The 23212-nt window shown below is 32.5% G+C and overlaps 2 protein-coding genes across 3 annotated transcripts in view; both read right to left on the bottom strand.

Moving 5' to 3' along the window:
• The window catches only part of LOC126768345 (uncharacterized), a 28691-nt gene extending 10423 nt beyond the window's left edge, over positions 1-18268 (bottom strand). The window contains exons 1-21 of the mRNA XM_050486370.1: positions 18181-18268; positions 17686-17814; positions 17461-17604; positions 17187-17276; positions 16472-16624; positions 15716-15862; positions 14926-15114; positions 13652-13732; positions 10658-10747; positions 9597-9734; positions 8732-8854; positions 7647-7739; positions 6854-6928; positions 5752-5847; positions 5593-5664; positions 4240-4323; positions 4090-4176; positions 3839-3913; positions 3243-3320; positions 1236-1391; positions 313-435 (exon numbers count right to left, since the gene is read on the bottom strand). Of these exons, the coding sequence (XP_050342327.1) occupies positions 313-435; positions 1236-1391; positions 3243-3320; positions 3839-3913; positions 4090-4176; positions 4240-4323; positions 5593-5664; positions 5752-5847; positions 6854-6928; positions 7647-7739; positions 8732-8854; positions 9597-9734; positions 10658-10747; positions 13652-13732; positions 14926-15114; positions 15716-15862; positions 16472-16624; positions 17187-17276; positions 17461-17604; positions 17686-17814; positions 18181-18268 (2311 nt within the window). The remainder of the gene's footprint in view (positions 1-312; positions 436-1235; positions 1392-3242; positions 3321-3838; positions 3914-4089; positions 4177-4239; positions 4324-5592; positions 5665-5751; positions 5848-6853; positions 6929-7646; positions 7740-8731; positions 8855-9596; positions 9735-10657; positions 10748-13651; positions 13733-14925; positions 15115-15715; positions 15863-16471; positions 16625-17186; positions 17277-17460; positions 17605-17685; positions 17815-18180) is intronic.
• A 1444-nt stretch (positions 18269-19712) lies between these two features.
• Positions 19713-22604, bottom strand: LOC126768565 (uncharacterized). 2 transcript variants are annotated; one of them, XM_050486752.1, is made up of 5 exons: positions 22514-22604; positions 21519-21608; positions 20985-21077; positions 20488-20898; positions 19713-19951 (listed from the first exon to the last, which is right to left on the bottom strand). In XM_050486752.1, the coding sequence occupies exons 2-5, from the start codon at positions 21598-21600 to the stop codon at positions 19845-19847; spliced, it is 693 nt and encodes a 230-aa protein (XP_050342709.1). In that variant the 5' UTR covers positions 21601-21608; positions 22514-22604; the 3' UTR covers positions 19713-19844. The 2 variants fall into 2 exon arrangements, with proteins under 2 accessions (XP_050342709.1, XP_050342710.1); XM_050486753.1 differs by lacking the exon at positions 22514-22604 and having other exon boundaries at positions 20985-21091; positions 21519-21573.
• Positions 22605-23212: the final 608 nt, after the last annotated feature.

Genomic DNA, 23212 nt, shown 5'->3' with positions numbered 1-23212 from the left:
CTGTCTTTCACGAGATAAATCAAAATATGTTTATTTATTTACAACCATGTATAGAAATTTTTCTCTCGTTACTTATAGTATAATATACAACGGATATAACGTTTGCCGCGCCGAAAGACGAACGAGTGTGAACGACGCAACAACAATGTGTCGCCACCGACGGTTTTATCGGATCGCGCAAATGTGAACCGAGCTATTGCAATGTATATGCATCTAATACAACTGTCGCCCCGGGATAATTGTCGGTCCGATCTAATTTGAACCCGCTTTAATTTAGAAATATATTGCACAAAATATTCTAAAAGAACTTACTTTTGTCAAGCGTCGAACATACTGTCTGCTTTGGTGGCACGTAGAGTGATTCGCCAAGAGTTTGCACCGACAACAGCCGACTATGACCGATGCGAGCCGAATGGTCTGAAGCATTAGATAATTCTAAAAAAAATTATATTTTTATGAAATAATAATAATAATAATAATAATGTCTTCCAGACCGATTTCGGCCACGGCGGCCAATTTCAAGAGAGATTAGCCAACTACGCAGGAGATATTATAGTGCACAAGTGTGTGCGCAAACACAGGTGCACTCTCTATTCCCTAACTCTCATAATCCGATGGGACGGCAATCCGACACGACCGGAAAGAGTTCAGGCGCAGGACCAACGGCTTTACGTGCTTTCCGAGGCACGGGAGTGTACACACTTCCAAGTTCCAGACTCCGGGCTGCTACTGAGAATTTTCTGATAGAAAAACCCAATAACATTTTTATTGGCCCGACCTGGGTATTGAACCCAGGACCTCCGGGTCTGCGGCCTTATATCAAGCCACTAGACCAACGAGGCAGTATGAAATACAGATTAATTACCGAAAACACACATACACATACACACACGCGCGCATTTTGTTCATTCATATGTGACTTAAATTAACCAATCACATTATTTTTGCTAAATACTTTAATAATTTAATTTATTTGCATTAAATTTTATGAATTACTGGTTTAGAATGGAGATTTTATCAAGAAGAAAATGCAAGAAAATTCAGTAGTTAGTCTTTATCTAAAATGAAATTATTACAATAAAGGAGACAATTAGGATATTTCGATTTTGATAGTCTCAAAAATTCGACCTTCAAACTTTACTCACATGTCACCTTTGACATTGTTTATATTATTCTTACAAAGAAGTGTTCCTTCTAAGTAAATTTGAAAAAATATTGAAAAAAATAATACTTACGGTTGCTTCTCATTGAGCTCCTCGTGCTGTATTGAGAATAACGATCGATTTTCTTTATTCCATGTTTGAATTCAATGGAACTTCCTGTTTCTATTGACTTTGGTATTGTTTCTACATCCGTATTGATACAAATAGAAGAACATTCTGGATGAACTCCTATAAATATTGGATAAGTTTTATTAAATTATTTTTCCCAGTAAAAATTCTTAGGATTTCGCAATATTTGTGCACAAAATACGTTTCACGCATCTGTAACTGGTCTCATGGGGACGGTATCTAAGAAAGAACTGATGGTAACTGCCCCCTCTTGAGAATAATATTTGGAGCGTGTTCAAAAATACTGTACAAAGTGGGTCAGCACTGAAATGAAATATAAAAAATATGACAAAAATCATTCGATTCTGACCGATTTTGTATTAAATAAATATCAGAGATATAATACGACACTATATGCGAAATTTTGGATATAACTATATTTATATATAGGAAATAAATTCTACAATCAAACATTTTTTCTTAGGTCTTGGCTACGTAAGAGAAAATAAAATAATTTACCCGGACAAGACGAATTTATCCTCTGTACGCTAGATAACCGATACGATTAAGATACGAGTTAAAATAAATCCGAGCGATTTATTTCAGACAGATAAGTTTGTTGGTTAATTGAAATAGAAAATATTTTTATGTATGTTCCTATATAGGTTCGAAATGTCTCGGTGCTCTTGAGTTGAATAGGGGTTGAATAATTGTTATCAAGTTTGGCAGTCCCTTGTTTCGTGTATGTTATTCCATATCTTTTATGATTCTCTTTTATTTGTCTGTGCCTACCTATCTTCCATACATTTAATATTACACGTTAGCATTTTTGATTAGTTTGCAGATTGTTCCCTGCATCCTGACGCACTGTTCAGTTACTATCCGACCTTCGCCTTTAACGCGTGTGTTTTCTTAAATTTTGATTATTATAAAAAATAATTCTTATATGTATATCCGGGTACTTGTTTCTATTTACACTCATAACAACCAAACTCAGGACAATTTCTTATTTTATTGTATAAATTGAAGGACGGTCTCATATAGAAGAAAAAAATCCCCTCGTAATTGTAAAAATTGTGATTTTTGTCAGTCATCTTGTGGTACTTGATATCTTAACCATTTAATTTTCTTTTTAATTAGCACGTTAGATAGTCTAGTAGGTTAGGCGTTCTTGTAGACCCATCGAGATAGGTACATAATAGTAAGAGCAAAATAGGGTTGAAGAAAACTAAATTCTCAGTGAACAATTTGTTACTTCTTTTATTTTTATGGTATCTATGGGATAAAATTACTATTATCTCATTTGCTTGCATTTCCTAAACATCAATTAAAGTAATAATTATATTTACTGGTGGTAGGGCTTTGTGCAAGCTCGTCTGGGTAGGTACCACCCACTCATCAGATATTCTACCGCAAAACAGCAATACTTGATATTGTTGTGTTCCGGTTTGAAGGGTGAGTGAGCCAGTGAACTTACAGGCACAAGGGACATAAAATCTTAGTTCCCAAGGTTGGTGGCGCATTGGATATGTAAGCGATGGTTGACATTTCTTACAATGCCAATGTCTAAGAGTGTTGGTGACCACTTACCATCAGGTGGCCCATATGCTCGTCCGCCTTCCTATTCTATAAAAAAAAAAAAATTGTTATATGAAAGAGACTTAACTATTCGCCCAGTTGACTTGAAATTTATCACAGTTGCTCCTTCCCCGACGTAGACGGCCACTAAGAACGAATTTAACGCAAATCCTATCCAAAATACATTTTTCCTATTATCTATTCGTGCGAAGCCGGAAAGATTATCTATATATATAAACGGCCTTATAGATTGATTGGGTAATTTTTTAAATGATGCTGTTTTCTTCCTTCAAATGTTAAATCAATAATGACAGAAAGAGTGAAATCTATGTTTAACTAAACAGCCGCTGAGCAACTCTTATAAGTAAGGCCGAAATAGAATTAATGACGTACCTGCTCCAAAACTCTTCTGTGTATAATGAGGTCCATCGTTAAAAGAGAGTTGTTGCAGTAGGTTCGAGGTAGATATACCTGGAATTATGGTGCCACGTGAATCTGCTAACTTCGATTAAGATCCGTAATATAGAATGAGTTATCTCGACTCCCTCACAGTCAAATCACTTATCTTTGAACATTCTTACTTGGTGGTAGGGTTTGGTGGTTTGGCCCGCCTGGGTAGGTACCACCCAGACATCACATATTTTACCGCAAATAGCAATACTTACTATTGTTGTGTGCCGGTTGTAAGGGTGAGCCAGTCAAACAGTAACGTAGGCACAACTTACTTAAGATATTAGTTCCCAAGGCGATGTAATGAATGGTTAATACTTCTTACGGCGCAAAGGTCTTTGGGCGGTGGTGATCACTTACCATAAAGTGAATCGTTTGCCATTCCGATAACGTATATATTAAATCTACTAGTCTACTGAAAAGAAGGAATAGGAGTTCTAGATATTGACACATAATCTATTTATATTTTATTTATTTACTCTGTTCGAGAAATTGGCATGATCATAAAAGTTGGAAATAATTAAAAATATATATATTACCGGCGTTTATATAATCTGTAAATTGGGCGTACGAAGTCGATTTTTCATTCCTGCTAACTTTTGCATTATCCGTGCCTGATTTTGAAAAAAAAAACTTGTATACGGGTATAACAAGCTATCATATATATATATATATCAATAAAGTAATATTAATATTATCATATAATTTTTTAAGCTACTAAGTCATAGATATGTACATAAAAATGGCTGAATTTCGAACTACCACAGAAAATAAAATTTTAAATTAATACCCATTGAAACATCTTCTAGAATACTCAAATTCAAAGATGGTGCTGTCGAATAATCTCTGTTTTCCGTATTCAAAACAGTTGATACAGCTAAAATATATATATAAAATATAGTATTAAAAAAATTAGAAAATAAATTAATGGTTTCATTACCTGTACTCGTTGTAATTTTAGGGATTCTGGATATAAAGGACGCAGTTTGAATGTGAACAGATGAAACGGACGTGATTTTTGTACCTGCAAGAAATACATATTAGTTTCTTGACCAGGGTAATGAGAACGAACCTGGAGCAAGTTAGGAAACACAAAAATGCTACATATTCCTGTTTGGCGTTAATATATCTGATGAGCGGTGGTAGCTAATGCTCATGCTCAGGGACCGAAAATCCAGCAATTATGACACACATGGTCCCCCAAACTAACACCCGGATTATAAAACTTACCACAGCTAACAAAAGATTAAGAAAATACGAAAAGTACGTGATGTAGACGTGAGAGGTAAAACTATCAGTGAGATTTTTCTCCAGTAACGTTTTAAACAGTTGAACTAATTTTAATCTTCAATTTTATTCTAATCGCATAAAAGGAAGTTTCACTTCTAAAATATATCTATATCTATAAAGAATCAGCTTATAAATGTCCCACTGTTTGGCCTCTTTAGACCTTTCCTTTTTTTTCTTGGGGCATTATTCACACGGCCATCTGATCCCAAACTGGTGGTAGGGCTTTGTGCAAGCTCGTCTGGGTAGGTACCACCCACTCATCAGATATTCTACCGCAAAACAGCAATACTTGATATTGTTGTGTTCCGGTTTGAAGGGTGAGTGAGCCAGTGTAATTACAGGCACAAGGGACATAAAATCTTAGTTCCCAAGGTTGGTGGCGCATTGGCTATAAGCGATGGTTGACATTTCTTACAATGCCAATGTCTAAGAGCGTTTGGTGACCACTTACCATCAGGTGGTCCATATGCTCGTCCATCTTCCTATTCTATAAAAAAAAAAAAAACTAAGCTGAGCTTGTACTATGGAAACCAGACAAACGATATACTACATATACTACTTTTCTTTTGTAAATACATACCTTATATAGATAATTACACCCAGACTCAGGACAAACAGACATGTTCATGCACACAAACCTTCGGCTTGAGTGGCATGTTTTTTTATACCTGTGGAAATCCTCATGGATACCTTCTAGCACAGATGATGATGATAGAGGGTTATGTCGGACTCTTACAGACTAAAACCATCACGGTTAGTTTTCGCTCCGCAGGTGGCGAAGTTACGGGCACACTTGCGTATTCATCCGCGACTCTGCCAGCGGTTGTTCAATTGAAGACCCCTTCTTTGTCAAAAACTCCTATTTTTTGCTACATGCTTATTGGGATTAAATTATCTACCAACCACGCCAATCGGCCCGTAAATCCTTTCCTTTATAACGCTTGGAGTTTATATCACCATGTTTCTTCAATGCGGTACTTACACATATAAAAAAATTAAATACCTGTGCATGATAAAATTGTTCCTTTCGGCGTCAATAACTTAGTGTTCAATCTTCTATACGGTATACTTGTGTCTAAAACGAAATAAAAAAAAATACAAAAATGACATATTATAAATAATAGAGAGGTTAGTTTTGCTTGCGTTGTTTTTATTATATTACCAGTAACGACACTCGATTTGGCATCTTGCAGTTTATCTTGATCTATGATAAACGTGGACACTTTTCTAATTGATGAATCTGGAGATGCCTGAATCTCTGTTAAGATCAAAATAACATATACTTAAAATAAACTATAGTATTTTTTTTTTTTTTTCGAAATGTGTAATACTGTTGGCCTTATTGGCCTCTACAGCGTCACCGGGCGGGATGGGCGAGTTGAACTCAGCCGGATGTTGGGAGCCACACAGGGCTCAAGAGAGACGGGCGTCCTAAGGGTGCCTCCTGTGAGGCCGGACCTCGGCTTAGGACTCCGTTGAAATCGGGAGGGGATCCTGGTCTCCTCGGTAAGTCGTATATACGTGTCAAAACGTAAATACGACATGAGATGATTTCACTTTGACCAAGTCATGAAAAACTATAGGAAGGCGGTATTTGAAGTTAATATTTGCGTACGATATTAATAAAATGTAGTGCCTATGTATGTACCCTATCTATGTGTGCATGTACACATAATGTACTGGACAATTGAAACTAATTTAAAATAAATGCTTTGTCTTAGTAAATAATAAAATGTGTATAGACGTCCTATAATAATATCGGTGTCAAGCACCAACTTGCGGCTCAAGACAATATTTAACTATTACGCTACGGAATAAAATATATCATATGATACAAAGATCATATTTTCATATAAGAAAGTACGTAAGGACTTAGAAAACTATCTATTGAGCGTTATGTTTCATTAAAATTATTACAAATTGCAATTACATTAAGTATAAACGTAATTTTTTTGACGAATTGTACTATAATATATTTAGCACCCAGAAGTGAAACTGATTTTATCAAAACCTCGAATTGGTGTTTACCAAGTCATACAAATAGGTAAATCACTTGCTTAATTACTCTTAAAAATCCAAATAACACAATTGAACATCAAAAGTCGCGACAGTAATAAATTAATAACTTCAAGCTTTTGTCTTTCTGTCCACCATCAAAATGGCGAATAATATAAAAGTTTCGGATAAAGGATTAACCTGACTGTATATTTTATATTTTCAAATGATGATTGAAAGTATAATCGTTTTTTTTATCTAAGTATTACCTTTATTTAGGTTATTCTTAGAGGTCATTGTCCTAATGGATCTATGTGATTTACTCGAGATCAATGTTTGTATTCCTGCAAGTAAGCCATATATATATTAGTTTTTCCAATAAACATATTTATATCTACATGAATGCTTGTTTTTGTTCATATTCCACGACGTCACGTATGTTCATCCGATTGAATGAAATTTAAGAAATTGAAGATGAAGTTCAAAATCACTTTATATACTTGTTGGTACTTGATTAAAGGCTCTCGGTACAATAACGGCCTTGTAAGTTGTATTGCTTAAAAATAAAATAAAGAGGCATTGCTACGCACAGCGGGCATTAACTGGTATCATAGATAATAAATAAAAATGATTGAAACTACATTACAAAACGTATGTGATTGTAACTTCAACTTTTTTTTTTTTAATAAATTTATCATGTTTATTAATTGTAACTTCTAAAATATAAAATACACAATATACGGGTATATATATAGCAGCTGCGCTATATATATAGTGCGGCTGCTATTACTTATTATATAAACAAAGTAAGTATGTACACTCCTGTGCCTCGGGAAACTCGTAAAGCCGTTGGTCCTGTGTCTGAACTCTTTCCGGTCGTGTCGGATTGCCGTCCCATCGGATTATGAGAGTTAGGGAATAGAGAGTGCACCTGTGTTTGCGCACACGCTTGTGCACTATAATATTTCCTGCGTAGTTGGCTAATCTCTCTTGAGATTGGCCGCCGTGGCCGAAATCGGTCTAGAGGACATTATTATTATTTACTACTTATTATATTTATACCTTCGTCTATACCCGAACCACATATGTAGATATCACTTGTCTGCGCTCTTAAAACATTTCTAGCAATATCTAACTTTAGCTTGACGTTTGTCTCTGTAACGTAAAAAATATAACATATTTTTACATCTACCCAACATATATCATATTTATTTCTTAAGATTGTAAATACACAACAACAACAACAACAACAACAACAACAAGATATGCGTATAGATAGTTTAATCTACGAAGACGACGCACTATTACAGCTTATGGTGGTTCCTACGGACTCTAATATAAATCCAATATAATTCTTTTACTAAAAGTAGTATAAACAACTCATTTGTCTCAGGATTTCGTGCTATTTGAAACTATTTTCACTCAATTTTTTTATTTTCTATTATTAATACCACCAACAGTATTGTATGTATTATGACGTATTTTTATGTTTAGTTTATGCGCTAAACACAATACCATATAAAAATAATATAATATAATATGCATCTAAAAAAACAAAGTAAATCGTATGATATAAAATATGACTAAGATTAAATTCAAGTTAAAATAAAAAAATATAAATAACGTTACTAAAAGTAACTTACAAAATTTCTATTTAAAATGCAGAACAAAACAGTCGTTTGTTGTATATTTGTATATTATTATAAATATATAATGAAGTACATTTATGATTTATCAGTTAGTCAGTAATTAAGTATTTTTTATTTGTTTATTTTTTAATTGTTTATTGTTTATTAAAGAGCCGAGATGGCCCAGTGGTAAGAACGCGTGAAACTTAACCGATGATCGTAGGCTTAAAACCGGGCAAGCACCACTGAATTTTCATGAGCTTAATTTGTGATTATAATGCGTATTTTGTGAATATAAATATAATTTAGAAGGAAACCATCGTGAGGAAACCAACCCGCATTGGAGCAGCATGGTGGAATAAGCTCCAAACCGTCTCCTCAAAAAGAGGAGAACAGGCCTTTAGCCTAGCAGTGGGACATTCACAGGTTGTTACGGTTATTTGTTTATTAGAACGAAATAATTTCGACAAAAATAATAATGTACGTACAGATATATATTAATATTTAATTTCTATTTACCTGCATTGTTACAAGTTATTAACATCTGCGTGTACGCATCCTGTGACTGCCTATCGGCAAACTTCATCAAACTTGGGTCGATAATAGCACTCGTGTTCTTACTTTCAATAGTTTTAATATTATCTGTGAAGTTTAAATTTTTATCACTTAAATATATATCGCCCGCGTTTTAGGGGAAGGAGGGAGAGGTCAGGTGTGAGTTATCTTGCGTCCCTTTCTTTATGCTTGAGTGATAATGACCTGTGTGTATCAAATTCCATAATATTCGGTTGAGTAGTTAAGACGTTTAAGCGTAACAAACAAATAAACTCGTTTTGTCATTTATATTATATAAATTATAATTATAATTAACTAATGTATAAATTATATACATATAAGTTACAATTACAGACTTGTAAAGCGTGGATTGAAGCCATATAATTAAAATTGCATTTTATATTATATTATCATAAATTAGTGATATTGCTATTTTATGTTTATATCGTACGATAAAGTCAGACTGTTGAATTGGTTACCTGATGATATTGGTATTGAAAGAAATATTAAACATCCCTTAAATCCCTAATGCACTACCAACCCACGGGTTGAACTATGTTATGTCCCTTGTGCATTTAGTTACACTGGCTCACTAATCCTTCAAGTCGTAACACAGCAATACCTAGTATTGCTGCTTAGCGGTAGAATATGCGATTAGTGGATTTTACCCATCCAGACGACTACGTAAAATACTGACACAATTTTTTTCAATGTCGTAGTATATCGAGTTTAATTAATTTATATTCCAATTACAGATTAAATTTCTAGACGATTAATTGAAAAAAAAAATATAAGATACATTTAATGTGATAAAATATTTAAATATAACCTTCTTTATTTTCCCCGCCTGGTATTCCATAAGGGAAAAAGCACTCTTTCGCTTTGTCGTCAAAAGAATTGCATTGACAACGCAAGGACTTGTATGACGTTGCCTTCGATTGGTTTGGAGAATTTCCAATGAGTTTCGCTGCGAAGAATCACAAGCACTTGGGTTTTAAAAATATATATATGCACAAAACCTCTTACGAATATTGTAATTATTTCTATGAATTTTTCTAAAAATATGTATGAATAAAAAAATTCTCATTTAATATGATACTTAGGTATTGGCATAACATTAAGTAGTATTATTAAAAACACGAATAGCAAAAGCAGCAAGGACCAAAACGATACCACCAAAAAGTATTCTTACATTGTATATATTATTATTATTTTTATTTATATGGGATGAATACACCGATTTTTCTCTTTCTATCATCAGTTACTTGTCATTCGAAAGAAGGCGACAAAACAAGGTGCAGCTGACTGTAACTGTTGAATAATTATTGATATGCAATGTCTATTAGTAATATATTATTTGAAGGAAAGCTGAGATGGCGCCGTGGTTAGAACATGTGAATCTTAACCGATGATCGTGGGTTCCAGAGCCCGTTCAAGAACCACTGAATTTTCATGTGCCTAATTTGTGTTTATAATTAATCTCGTGCTTGACGGTAAAGGAAAACATCGCGAGAAATTGCATGTAGACAATTTAATTTGGCTGAAATTTTGCCACATGTGTATTCCATCAACCTGCATTGGAGCAGCGTAGTGAAATAAGCTCCAAAACTTCTCCTCAAAAAAGGAGAGAAGACCTTAGCACACCAGTGGGACATTCACGGGCTGTTACTGAAGTAATTTAGTATTAAAATTATTTGGCTTACGTGGGATTTATTTCATTCGGTCGTTATATGAAAATATATGTACGCCCGTCTCCACGTGTAAAACACTACCGAATATATGACTAACATTTATAGCACTAATAAGGATTTAAGTCTGGCAATACATTCAAGTTATTACTATGTTTGGGGGTAATCCGTAAATCGAATGCTTTTAGCCGTTGACACTTACAAGGATATGTGTGGAATCGGAACATGGACGGACCAACGTTTGCGTGCCTCAGATATGATTTCGCACTCGTCGCTGATCTCACCGAGGCGCCTGGAAGAGACATTGGCCAATTTATTTCATACATTACAAGGTCTATAAACCATTGAACGTACATACGTAGGCTTTACCGAAATGTATGTATTGTACAGATACAATTGTCAACATTGTAGAAATAGCGACAATATTATATAAGTCACTTTGAATAACAAAATGGCTTCATATCAAGGCCGACACAGACCAACATGCTCCGTTGGAAGGTGCGGTGAGTAGCTGTCCGTAGTCGTCGGTCGTGCGTGCAAAATCCAAGCACATTTTAATCATCTATATATTCGAGACACTTATACTACAATGAGATAAGCTTTAAGATTTTTTAAATGATACACAAAACATATTTAAAATACTCGCCATTAACAAAATTAAAAACGTATCTCACTCTGTAGCGGTAATTAAAAAGGAGAGATAAAAATATACAATAACAAACAGAAAACGACATCTTGCTAGTGTTTCTGAGGGCGAAATCTAAGCACATTTTAGTCATCTATATCTTCGAGACACTTTTACTTCAATGTGATAAGCTTTAAGATTTTTTAAATGATACACAAAACATATTTAAAGCACTCGCCATTAACGAAACGAAAGACTGAAGGGCGCTGGCTTAAAGCAAGCGAAAATATTTCTTTGGGGTTAATGTTTAAGATTTAATTAAGCAAGCACTTTAATGTTCACGAACGTGAAATAATCACATTTTATATTTAATATCTCGATTAAAAATCTTAAACTTGAAACAACATAATTATAATTAACCTTTTTGATTTATGTTTGAATTTAGAATTTATATAATTCTTGGGTTTAACTTATTTATAGTTAGTTAGTAATTGCCGTCCCATAGGAATAGTACTACTAGTAGTGTAGTAAATCTAAGCTTGCACACACGTGCACTATAATATTATAATACGCGTATTTAGGTTGACTCCTCTAAAAATACTCGCCGGCTTCTGGACTTCAGCTTTAGACATAATAACGAATCGAGACCCATCTATCGAGAAAAATCTAGATATTATAGACTATATGGTTCTACATATTTCGATAATGTTCCTGATATGAACCAATAGCTACGAATAAATAGCAAGTTCCGCGAGACTTTCGTAAATGATAGTGAATGATTGGGACAACATAATTGGGACTATAGCGGAGACCACTGTAAACTAGCTATTTACTTTAATACCCCACAAGCTATATATATATATATATATATATATATATATATATATATATATATATATAATTATAATATTCTTGCAATTTTATAAAAAGTCTAGCGAGGTATATGCAAAATTACACGGCCTACGAAGTTTATGTAATTTTAAAGGGTCCGATTCTATTAGGACGCATGTATTGCTTACAAATTAGATCATTTATCTTCTAGTGAGTTCGAGACGTGACATAGAAAAAGTAAGACAAAGAAATAAGATAATAGGATACCCAATTAATGAAGTTATTTTGTCAGACGTATACGATAAGTGATTAACTTAAAATGATAGGTGTCAAGTCCCCACGTCCGCTGTCTTTTTTATAATATGGGTAGGCGGACAGTTAAATGGACCACCTGATGGTAATTGGTCACCCAGACATTGGGTATAAGAAATATTAATCATTTCTTACAATGCCAAAGCGGTAGCAATCTTGGGAGCCAAGATGTTATAATAGTATTATGATGATATTAGTGTATGATATAATAGTATAAGCCGAGATGGCCTAGTGGTTAGAACGCGTGAATCTTAACCGACAATCGTGGGTTCAAACCCGGGCAAGCACCACTGAATTTTCATGTGCTTAATTTGTGATTATAATTCATTTCGTGCTTGACGATGAAGGAAAACATCGTGAGTAAGCCTGCATGTGTCTAATTTTTACTGGTGGTAGGGCTTTGTGCAAGCTCGTCTGGGTAGGTACCACCCACTCATCAGATATTCTACCGCAAAACAGCAATACTTGATATTGTTGTGTTCCGGTTTGAAGGGTGAGTGAGCCAGTGTAATTACAGGCACAAGGGACATAAAATCTTAGTTCCCAAGGTTGGTGGCGCATTGGATATGTAAGCGATGGTTGACATTTCTTACAATGCTAATGTCTAAGAGCGTTGGTGACCACTTACCATCAGGTGGCCCATATGCTCGTCCGCCTTCCTATTCTATAAAAAAAAAAAAATTACTGAAATTCTGCCACCAACCCGCACTAGAGCAGCGTGGTGGAATAAGCTCCAAACCTTCTCCTCAAAAGGGAGAGGAGGCCTTATCCCAGTAGTGGGACATTCACAGGCTGTTACTGTAAGATGTTATAACCCTTGTACCTATTACACAAGTTTACTTTTCATACCAGAATACAGAACGGGCTTGAACAAAGCCTTTCTACCTAGTAATGCAAGGCTTTTACGTTTTCACATGGTTGAACCGATCTTTACGTCTGCACGAGTATATAATGTAAATAATGTAATAGTACTGTCCTTCATACCACTGATAAATTGCAGACCCATTTAGTTTCTTTCTGTTTTAAAAATATTGGATTTTATTTGTATTATATTATGATTTGTATTTGTTATAATGTTATCGTTTGAACTTATGACGTTTTATAATAACCATCTACATACATTTATCTAACACGTCTTTGAATATAACAATATTTAATATTATACGAATGTGATGTAAATATATTTCAGAGTAATCTGACTCTTGTGTATGAAATAGATTCCTCTGATTAATGTGCTTTACACTTATAACGCTACTTTATTAATATATAAACGGATTAATTGTTTTTGAATATCGAAGACATTCTATTGAATAATTAAAAAAAATCTTAATACCCTATGATTGGTTGATTTTTTGTTTTCATTGTACTGGTTATAAAGTTAACTTAAAAATAACGTTTGGAGATGATCCTATTTAAAAATATACATACCTCTTTCGTTATAGAGGAATATTGTTGTTTGGACATCTGCGTCATTCCATTTGTTAGATTTTTTTAAGTTAATCGATCGGACTGAAATAAAAATTAATATATAATAATATTATTAATATATTTTTGGCTCATTTATATATCGCGATTTATACAAAACATTTTAGTCTAACTGACAAAAAACTTTTACGATATGATAGGTAAGAGAAAAAAGGTAATGAAAATACATATAATAAAGGTAATGAAATTTCATTTATCAAGGGGGTTGCCTTGGGGCCTAGTGTTATGTGTATGTATTATATAACTTTTCTCAATAATTTTAATATATGCATAGTCAATCTAACGCAGAAATATTTTTCTTATCGGACTGATAATTGAGATGAGAGCTTTTAAACAAACATACAAACTCTTCAAGTTAACAATATTGTTGATGATGAGGTTATCCTAAACGATTTCAAATGGGTTGGTAATCCAACACGACCGTTCAGACGTGGGATAACCTTTTTACGTGCCGCACGTATGAGAATATTAACACTGACCCGAAGAACGAATGATCAATCGTCAATGATCCGCAGAGGCCGAGTTGCTATTATTTTCTTAGCAAAAACACGCAAGTTTTTATTGGTTCGACCCGGGGCCTAAACGTGGAACTCGAGATCTACCGCTGCAGTCGCTAGCCCAACCCACGACTAATTCGTGTCAAATCAAACATATATATAATAAGATGAGTAAAACCGTTTTTATGTACGTATTTTAGTGTGCGTTTATTTCAATGAGGTCGAACAATGTAACAAGTTAGTTTTTGTTGATTTTTCGTCCTCCAGACATAAATAAGATCACACGTTTACGGTTCAATTGAAAAGAAAATTTTATTTCGCTTTTAAGATTTGATTTTTTATTGACACCTTATATTGGAGTTCATTCGAATCGAAGCTTCTTTTCATCTGATTTTATAACTAAGTCAAGCATCATGAGGTGTATTTATTTAAAAATATTTGTTTATTTGAAAACCAAGTCAATAGTCATATATATAAAGAATACTTATGAGTCATTAGACGTTGCTGTCGACCTTAAGTGTATTTTATAAAATATGTTACGGGGTGGCGTACCTAGATATAAAAAAAAAATATTATAATGTAAAAAACAGAACTTAATAAACGACTAGTTTCCGTTTCGTTCGTCCGTCGTTGCGGCTCCACCTGCGTGTGAAGATGTATGAAATGTACGTGCATTAAGAAAATAAGATTGTTATCCTTAGTAATAGACTCAGTACTAACATTTTCTAAACTTATACGGTGATTTGGACCAGTTAGTCCATCTTTCGGTTGTTTTCTTCCAGACGCATTTCCATCGCCGTCTACAGATACGGCCGATTGACATACGCCTTTTTAAATATTTCAATGACCTTGGTACTGAAGAAATCGGAAAACTTCTTAGAATTAAAAGTTGGACGTTATTTTCGGTTACTGGAAATGCAAATGCAAATTTGCATATCAATATTTAGCTTTAAATTTATTTCAATACTGTAACATGATTATTAAGAAGAATGACATACGACTTTAAAAAATTAACAAAACTTAGCATGATGATAAGTGTTTAAAATATATTATTGACGGAAATGGTAGACGTATTCTAAAACCTAACCACCACTGCTCACTGTACGAAATATTATGAATACGTTCTATTCTATACATGGTAATTACTTATTTAGTATTACTTAGATCGTTCAAAATGTTATGTCTCGTATCAGTAATTAAACTGGCGCAATATATTTGAGAGTAAATTGTACCTACCTTGGCTAAGAGCAAGAACCATTTTTTTAACGCTGGAAAAACGCTTTACGCGTTTCCCCCACGGGAACAGTGGGGGGGGGGGTATCTGGGGCTCACCGGTGTCCAAGGCGCCGAGTGCGCCCCGAATCGGAATACCCACTAAAAAACCAGCGGTACCCTTTTCGTCTTAACGACGAGCGCCACGGGATCGCTTTCGTATGCTACCGTGAAAGAGCAAGAACCAGACACAAGTATTATTATTATATAAATATTAATATGATGTCAAATCTCTCACATTTCCTCCGATAAGGAGTAATCCTATGTTTCTGGCATTTTTTACATCTTCCGTTGTAGTCCCAAAGGTCTTGCACCGCTATGTTCTTCTTTGCTACTTCTTTTCTCCAGCAGTAATGGTAATAATAATCATGATAACTGTTCTTATCTAAAATTGTGTTTTTCATGAACATTGTAACATAAATCTGGTCCATTACAGACCGTCATACATATTCCCTAAAAATCGCAATTTCGATCCCTCGTTTTCCTCATAATGTAAAAGCTTAATAACTTTTAGCACACGCTTAATAGGCATTAAGGGATAATTTGTTTGACAAAAGGTTATATTTTGTTATACTAAATTTTGTATGTACGAATAAGACCAACTTAAAATCACGTTAACGTTTAATTCGATGACATGTACACAGATCCTTGATATATCAAAAATAGAATTGCCATTACGGAAGTTTGAAACTCTTACTTTTTAATTTCGTTTGATAACTAGTGTCAACCAGAAGTCTGGATTGTGTGTGAATAGTTCAAGAGTTGCAGATCGCTGGAGGTTCCGTATACTTTATTTGTCTATAAATACTTTATTACGAGCTATATTAAGCTTTGCAGAGCATTTATATGGAAGCTTCATCCTTTCACAATTAATCGGTTTGCAAAATTAACAACATTTTTAAATATAAAATATAATAGCATAATATATTCAGTCCTTTGAATTACATGAATCAAATAAAATTAAATTAATCAAATAGCGCGTAAGTCCTCATACCTGGTGTTTTAGATGAATCTGGTTCATTTTTTTCACCATAAAAACTCAATCGCCAAGATTCATTATTAAGACTTGATAGTTTCGACGATTTTCCAATAGTAGTATTGTCTTGTGAACTCTGCAATCTTGACCAGTTGATATCAATATCTGTAGCTGTAATGTGTAGATAAATTAACAAATGTAGGCAACATGTAACCCGGTGGCATTAGGTGGCAGAGGATTATGCTAATTAGAGATGAGACGTCCTAGGTCAATTACGTACTACGTCTTACGAGTACGCGTACATGTAAAGTCCTGTTCCAAATATAAGTTCTACGAGTATTATTTAGAAGTATGCGTATTAATTAAAGCATATTGCGTACGTACGTATTGCATATTTTTTCCTTAATTCGTGTATTAGAAAACCACTTAGGTTTTTGATGACATGTCAATTATTTGGCTTTATTATTATTATTTTTTGTTATTTATTTATAATCGATAAATAATATATAATATATTATATGAACACTTTCCTTCTGATTTTTAAGTTTTTTTTTAAAACAAAATAAATGTACAACGGCTTATTAAATTAAGCAATAACTGATATTTTTTTATAAACTTTATAAGCCAAAATAAAAATCCTACTCAGATTGGAATAAAAGAAGCCCACTCAGACGTGATACGTCTGACGCACTGACTGGGCTGAATCAAATACTTCTACTATATTCATTCCTACCTGTGCGTGAATGTTCCATCGTAAATGGGCTTGATAAATTGCCTTGTAATTCTGATTTTCCAGCTATTACAGTACATTGAGTTTCATAACCTGTTGCAAAACTGTTTTAATATAAAATAGAAGAAGATTTAAAAAAAATTACAATGAATTGGAAGTCTAAAGTTATACGTAATTTTAATTTAATTATTATTAATGATAGGACAGAATCAAGACATTAAATACAGCGTAACGTAACGCGCTGCAGTAACTATACTGGTAAATATATCAAGCATACCGTTAGCGTCAAAATTTGTAGTTTTTTGAAGAACTTCAGATGGATAATCTACGAAAGAGCCAACAGGATTTTTTTCTTTATATTCCAGGTTTTTCAGATTAGAAAGTTTTGGATTTGATGGATATTTTCCTGGTCTTTGATTGTCTGGGTAATAAGTTGATTTTATATAAATACAGCCAATTTGTTTGTAATGTTTAAAAATTAGTATAAAACTGTGTTCGTTACCTGGTTGTTTTGTAACGAGTATAGTGTCTGTATTTAATTTCGGAATTGCTGTTTTTTTTTTGTTCATTTGTAAAGAATTTCGTCTTGTTTTATTAATAACAACTGTTGGTTGTTCACCAAGTGAGACGTCTACAACAAACACATTATCTACTTATACAAATAAAAAAAAACGTGAGTGATGCTTTTAGTTTTGATGGTTCTTAAATTTTGAACAATTAACAAGTGTGGATTTTTTTTGGTTTAGGTTGAATATAAAAATCTTTACTTTAAAAGTATTATTCAATGTTTTCTATTAAGCTACTTTAAAAATTGTAGAAATGAGCATCTAGGACTGAATAAATCATGAAATGATTGAAATACGAATAAAAATATAATTTACAATGAACCGTAAGAGTGTATAAAATTTAGCATGATTAATACCAATAATCATTTGATTTAAAACTTAATGTTAAATTATAATTAAATAGTAAACATTGTGTGTTTTAAGCTATTTACCAGAATTACTTTGATTTAACATAGTCTTCTTCAAATTTGAGTCTAATAAAATATTATAAAATACGTAAAATTTGTCATCGACGGACATTTTTGAGGCACACGAATTTTTAGAATTTACAGACAAATTGTATTAACTAGGTCTGCTCATGGATTGATATCCTAAAATATAAATAAAGTACTTAACGAAAATCAAAAAAGGAAGGAAAATGATACTCATCCGTATTTTAAAAATTGTAATATAAAAGTACCGGATTCATTGTCTCTTGTTGGATAATCTAATTTTGTAGAAAGCCAATCCTGTATATTTTCGTTTGTACTTTTAAAACTGATCGTAGGATTGAAACTTAAAAAGCTATTGCTTAAATGATACGAATCTGAAAATTAATAAGTGCAAAATTATAACATAAATTATAACTAACTGGGATATCGTAATAATTTTTTTTTATGAATTTTTGTATAATAAAGAAAATATCCCTACCGTTGTTGTTTGTATCCATAGAAATGCGACAATCTGATACGACTTTTTGTGTTTCCCCACTTATCGTGTCTGCAAAGTGCTCTGGTGTATCTTGATATTCACTTACAGTTTCTAATAGCCAATCTGCAAGCGAAGAATACATTGTATATAACTTTTGACACATTCAAATTTTACTGTTAATTTCACGTACCGGCAAATGTTTCATTGCTCAAATCGTGTCTGTATATATGTTGTAAGGTTGGAATTGGTCTTGCTGTTGATACTGATTTTGGCGGTGACTTTATCCCGGAGCAAATATCTGTACACATTTTTGTATATTAATGATTATTTCTGTCAACTTATGTTATCTTACTAACGCAAATAATTGTTAGAGTCAAAATTTATTTTACTTTTATTCTATTTGACATAAAACACTCACCGTGATCTATATTTAAATGTTGAATTCTTTGAATATTTTTATGTTCAAAACGCGTTCTCTCAGAAACACTTTTAATTAAAGAATTAGATAATCCTTTTGTAGGTACTTTTCGCGTACTGGATTTGAGCGTGGGTATTAAGCTTGGCTTGAATTTACAAGTAGCTTCATTTTTTCTTGTGTTCTTAATTTTTTTACTTACTTCCGCTGTGTCAACGTTACGAGTAATAACAATTTTATATAAATATATTAAATCGAATTATCACATATTGTATATGTTATTTACCTGATGTATTTGTTTGTCCATCTTTAAATGATAAATTATTTTGCATGATTTTTCGTATTTTGTATTTAAATGATTAGTTTTTGATATTTTTTGTCTTAATAATGAATTAAATATTGGAAATGATATTTTTAATTTCATGGGATAATGTAATAACTTTAGTTACATCTCTCATACTTTGTTTGGCACTTTATTTTTAATATTAGTAACGAAATAACAACTAGCTGCAATGTAACTTTTATTGTTCGAAGACTTTTATATTTCACTCTTTTGATATTCACTATAAAGTTTTTTTTTAATTAATGATAATATTTTTCTATTTAAATTAATGACAAAAACGATTTTTTTGTGTTTTCAAATTACTTTATTTTTTATTACAGAAAATTTTAAAATGCGTAATCATTTTATTTTAACTGTCAAAAGTGCTTGGAAATCTGTCAACTTTTTTCGTCTGTTTCACTTTTATAATTATATAGTTTTTAAACAAACTATTCAGACTTTGACGAAGAAGCTCTTTGTTCAGCTTGTTGTATTTCTTCCAACTTTTTTAGTAAATCTTCTTGAACGCTGTCGACAATTTCTTTTAAATTTTTAGCTGAAATGAAATAGGTATTATTTTTTTTAACTTAATTGCAAATAGTTTTTCGATAAGAATTCAATTATTGCACTAACAAGCTTACTATAAAATACGAAACCAATTTTCATTTTAATATATATTTTGTTTAAAGTTTACACTGACATCTCATTTTTGATATAATTTAGGATAGGCTAGATCGGTTATATTTATGTCTTTATAAACATCTTCATAAGATAGTTAAATAGTTAATAGAAACGGAATAGAAAATTGGACCTTATTCAAAAATCAAAAGTTCAATTCCGTGAAAGCATCGTAAGCAAATTTTTCATGTGTCTTTGTGCTCATGATTTGACTAGTGCTTGGCAGTAAGGAAGACGTTTTGATCATTTGTTATATGTCAAAAAAAATGGACATGTATAAGATAGAATTAATAAGCTTTATAAGGGAGTAGAGATTTTCTTGCAGACTTCCTCACGATGATTTATTTCAATGCTAAAATCCAAGTAAATAGCTAACAATAAGACGAAACTTTAAAGCTACATAAATATATTTACCGGTTTTTTGGTTGAACTCTTCTGCTATTAATGAGATTTTTCTTAATGTTCCTACATGTTTGGCTATTTCACTCGCTACATCGTGTTCACCACCCGTGTTAACTGCTGCATCTTCTGTTACTATATTTTGTTTTTTATCCACAGCAGTTTTAAAAACATCACTACTGACCAATGGCATTTTTGGAATTTTAAAACCTTTCCTACGTTGTGGTTGTGGTGGTGTATCTTCGTTGAGGAGAGGGATGTTCGAACTGCTAACAATTGCGTGTGGTACTTCTATGGTATCGTTTGGTAAAAGTTCAGGAGCATATGTTTGCAAAGTTTCAATTTTCATAGGCGAGTCTTTCTTCGAAGGCGGTTTCTTAGAGAATTTGACTGGTAAGGCATTTGTTATGCTCTCGATAATTGTTTCTATGAAATTGTATGAAATGAAATTTTAGAATCATAATAAACCTGCACTAAGTAATTATCCTGCATCATAAAAAATTTTAACTTACGAATAATATTTCTCGGGGATTCTTCCTCTTCTTCTTTACCTTTATGTGCAATTTTTCTTCTGAGTTCAGCTAAGAACATGGAACACGTGGGTCCTGTTCGAAGCAAACTATTGAGACTTATTTATATATTCTTTGAACGAATATCTAATAAGATTTCTTTACAAGTATACAATCAAGTAATTATTTTGTACAAACTAAGAAAATAAAAACGTAGAACTTCATATTTTTTTCTATAGTAAATTATATATAATATGTTGCAATAAAAACGCAAACGTCATTCTGCTAGTATACCAACTGCCACGGTGATTGGTTTAATGATATCGAATTTGATGTGCCTCTGCAGCGTCATTCTGAGCCAGTGACTATGGACAAAAACCACATACCATCAGATGCCTCATTTGCTCGTCTCTCTTACTAATATTAATAATTATAAGAGAAGACGAAAGAATCCTTTGTTTTATAAATATAAGTAAAAATAAATATTCTGTAATTATAAATAATAAATTTAGAAATAAGCTAATTGAATAATGTTACCATCGCTTTTCCTTTTTTTGCTAGATTTCGGTTTTGCTGCAGCTTTTTTATTTTTGGATTTGCAGTTAGCAGGTTTTTCCATTACTGAAACTGAAAATAGTTGAACTTAGTCTAATTTTATTTTTGTTTCTAACTTGTCTAGTACTAAAAAAGAAGTAAAATAGTGCCCACTAGTGGACCATTATGCGGAGAGACCGTTGAACGGGTCCCCTCTACTTCTAAGAAGATTGTAATTCTAGCACGCAGGCTTTCAGCACGTATGTATTTATTTGATATATATATATATATATATATATATATATATAGCATGTATATATTTGATATGTCCATTTTTTCCTTCTTGATATATATTTTCCTTATGAAAATATAGTGGTGATTGACTGCGTTTGTGTCCGCAATCATTAGTTGAGATTCACACGTTCTAATGACTATTTTATGTTTTTATTAAAAAATTAATATAGAGCCACATTAAATAAGTTAATAAAAAGCTTGCGTCCCCAAAACTAATTTAGAAAGTGCTCAGAAAAAAGGTCTATACTCAAAGCATTTTAAACTGTAATTAGTTCTAAGGACTATTCAAAACTTTACAAATTAGGAACAGACAGCGTAAAAATAGCCAAATTAACAAATAAATCGTTTTGTAATTAATCGTTTTTCGATATCCATTTTATACAGAACCAACAGAGCTTATTTTGTTTCGTAAAAATTGTTTTGATTTTTGTTGCTGAAAATATAAAATAAATATACACTTATAAAATCTTTTGTACTGGCTGGTTATTAACGCCCAGAACTATAACTGAGCCTAGAAAGCTGGAATCTGGAACATGGATTTATTTAATAACTTTTAGAAATTTCCACTTTCTTTCCATTCGTTTAATATGAATGAATGAAAAGTATGTATGTATGTAAGTATTAATTCTACCGAACGAAGTCGAGACGGGCAGTGTTTAAAGTGTAAACTATTTTATATGAATAAAAGTCGTAGTTTTACTTACCTCGATGATTTCACAGGAAGTCCCGTCTCAACGGGACTTCCTTAAATAGTATTAAAATTAATTAAATTTACGTTATTACAACCATAACAACAAATTTTATACGTCATAATGACATTGTCACTGTCTATGACGTACAACATTAATTTTTTTAATAACACGGAACAAACGTACTTTATATTGGCAGAATATTTTGTGCATTAGGATAATTTTTAATTAAAATAAAAAACAATAGTTGTCTTTGTCATACCTATTTATTTATCGGCTTGCTAATAAATTTCTTTATTTAATTTCTTACCAAGTGATTGCCTGGACAATTTATTACAACAAGGGCCGTTATCTTTGACAGTTTAAATGGCTTGCTTCAAAACGGTTTTTCTCTTTGTTGTCTTAGAATACTTATATAATTTAAATAGTTTCTTATACATATACCTTCATGGAACAAATATTGTCTTTTAATCTTAAAAAATACATAGTGTATTATTATAGAAATATTAAAAACGTACGACTTTGTTTAAAAAAAAAAGAATGCACTTGATATTATATGTAGGTATTGTTTTTTTTTTACCGGATTAATGCAAAAAGTGCTTTCTGTCAAAACCACCTGTTAATCTAAAGATAGTTTTGACTTTTACAGCGTAATGGCTTGGTTTCAGACCACAAAAAATAAATATATTGTATAAATGTTCTACTTGGAAATGT

This window comes from Nymphalis io, chromosome 5 (genome assembly GCF_905147045.1).
Source record: "Nymphalis io chromosome 5, ilAglIoxx1.1, whole genome shotgun sequence".
In the NCBI taxonomy this organism is placed as follows: Eukaryota; Metazoa; Arthropoda; class Insecta; order Lepidoptera; family Nymphalidae; genus Nymphalis; species Nymphalis io.
This window is presented reverse-complemented; position numbering and strand designations above follow the sequence as displayed.

What these genes read in the sequence shown, in the direction of transcription:
- LOC126768565 (XM_050486752.1), bottom strand. Translation starts at nt 21,600, where the DNA reads ATGGAAAAACCTGCTAACTGCAAATCCAAAAATAAAAAAGCTGCAGCA. An exon ending in ATCCCCGAGAAATATTATTC is followed by an intron (nt 20,899 to 20,984) that starts GTAAGTTAAAAT and finishes ACAATTTCATAG; the next exon opens with AAACAATTATCGAGAGCATA. An exon ending in AGAGTTCAACCAAAAAACCG is followed by an intron (nt 19,952 to 20,487) that starts GTAAATATATTT and finishes ATTTCATTTCAG; the next exon opens with CTAAAAATTTAAAAGAAATT.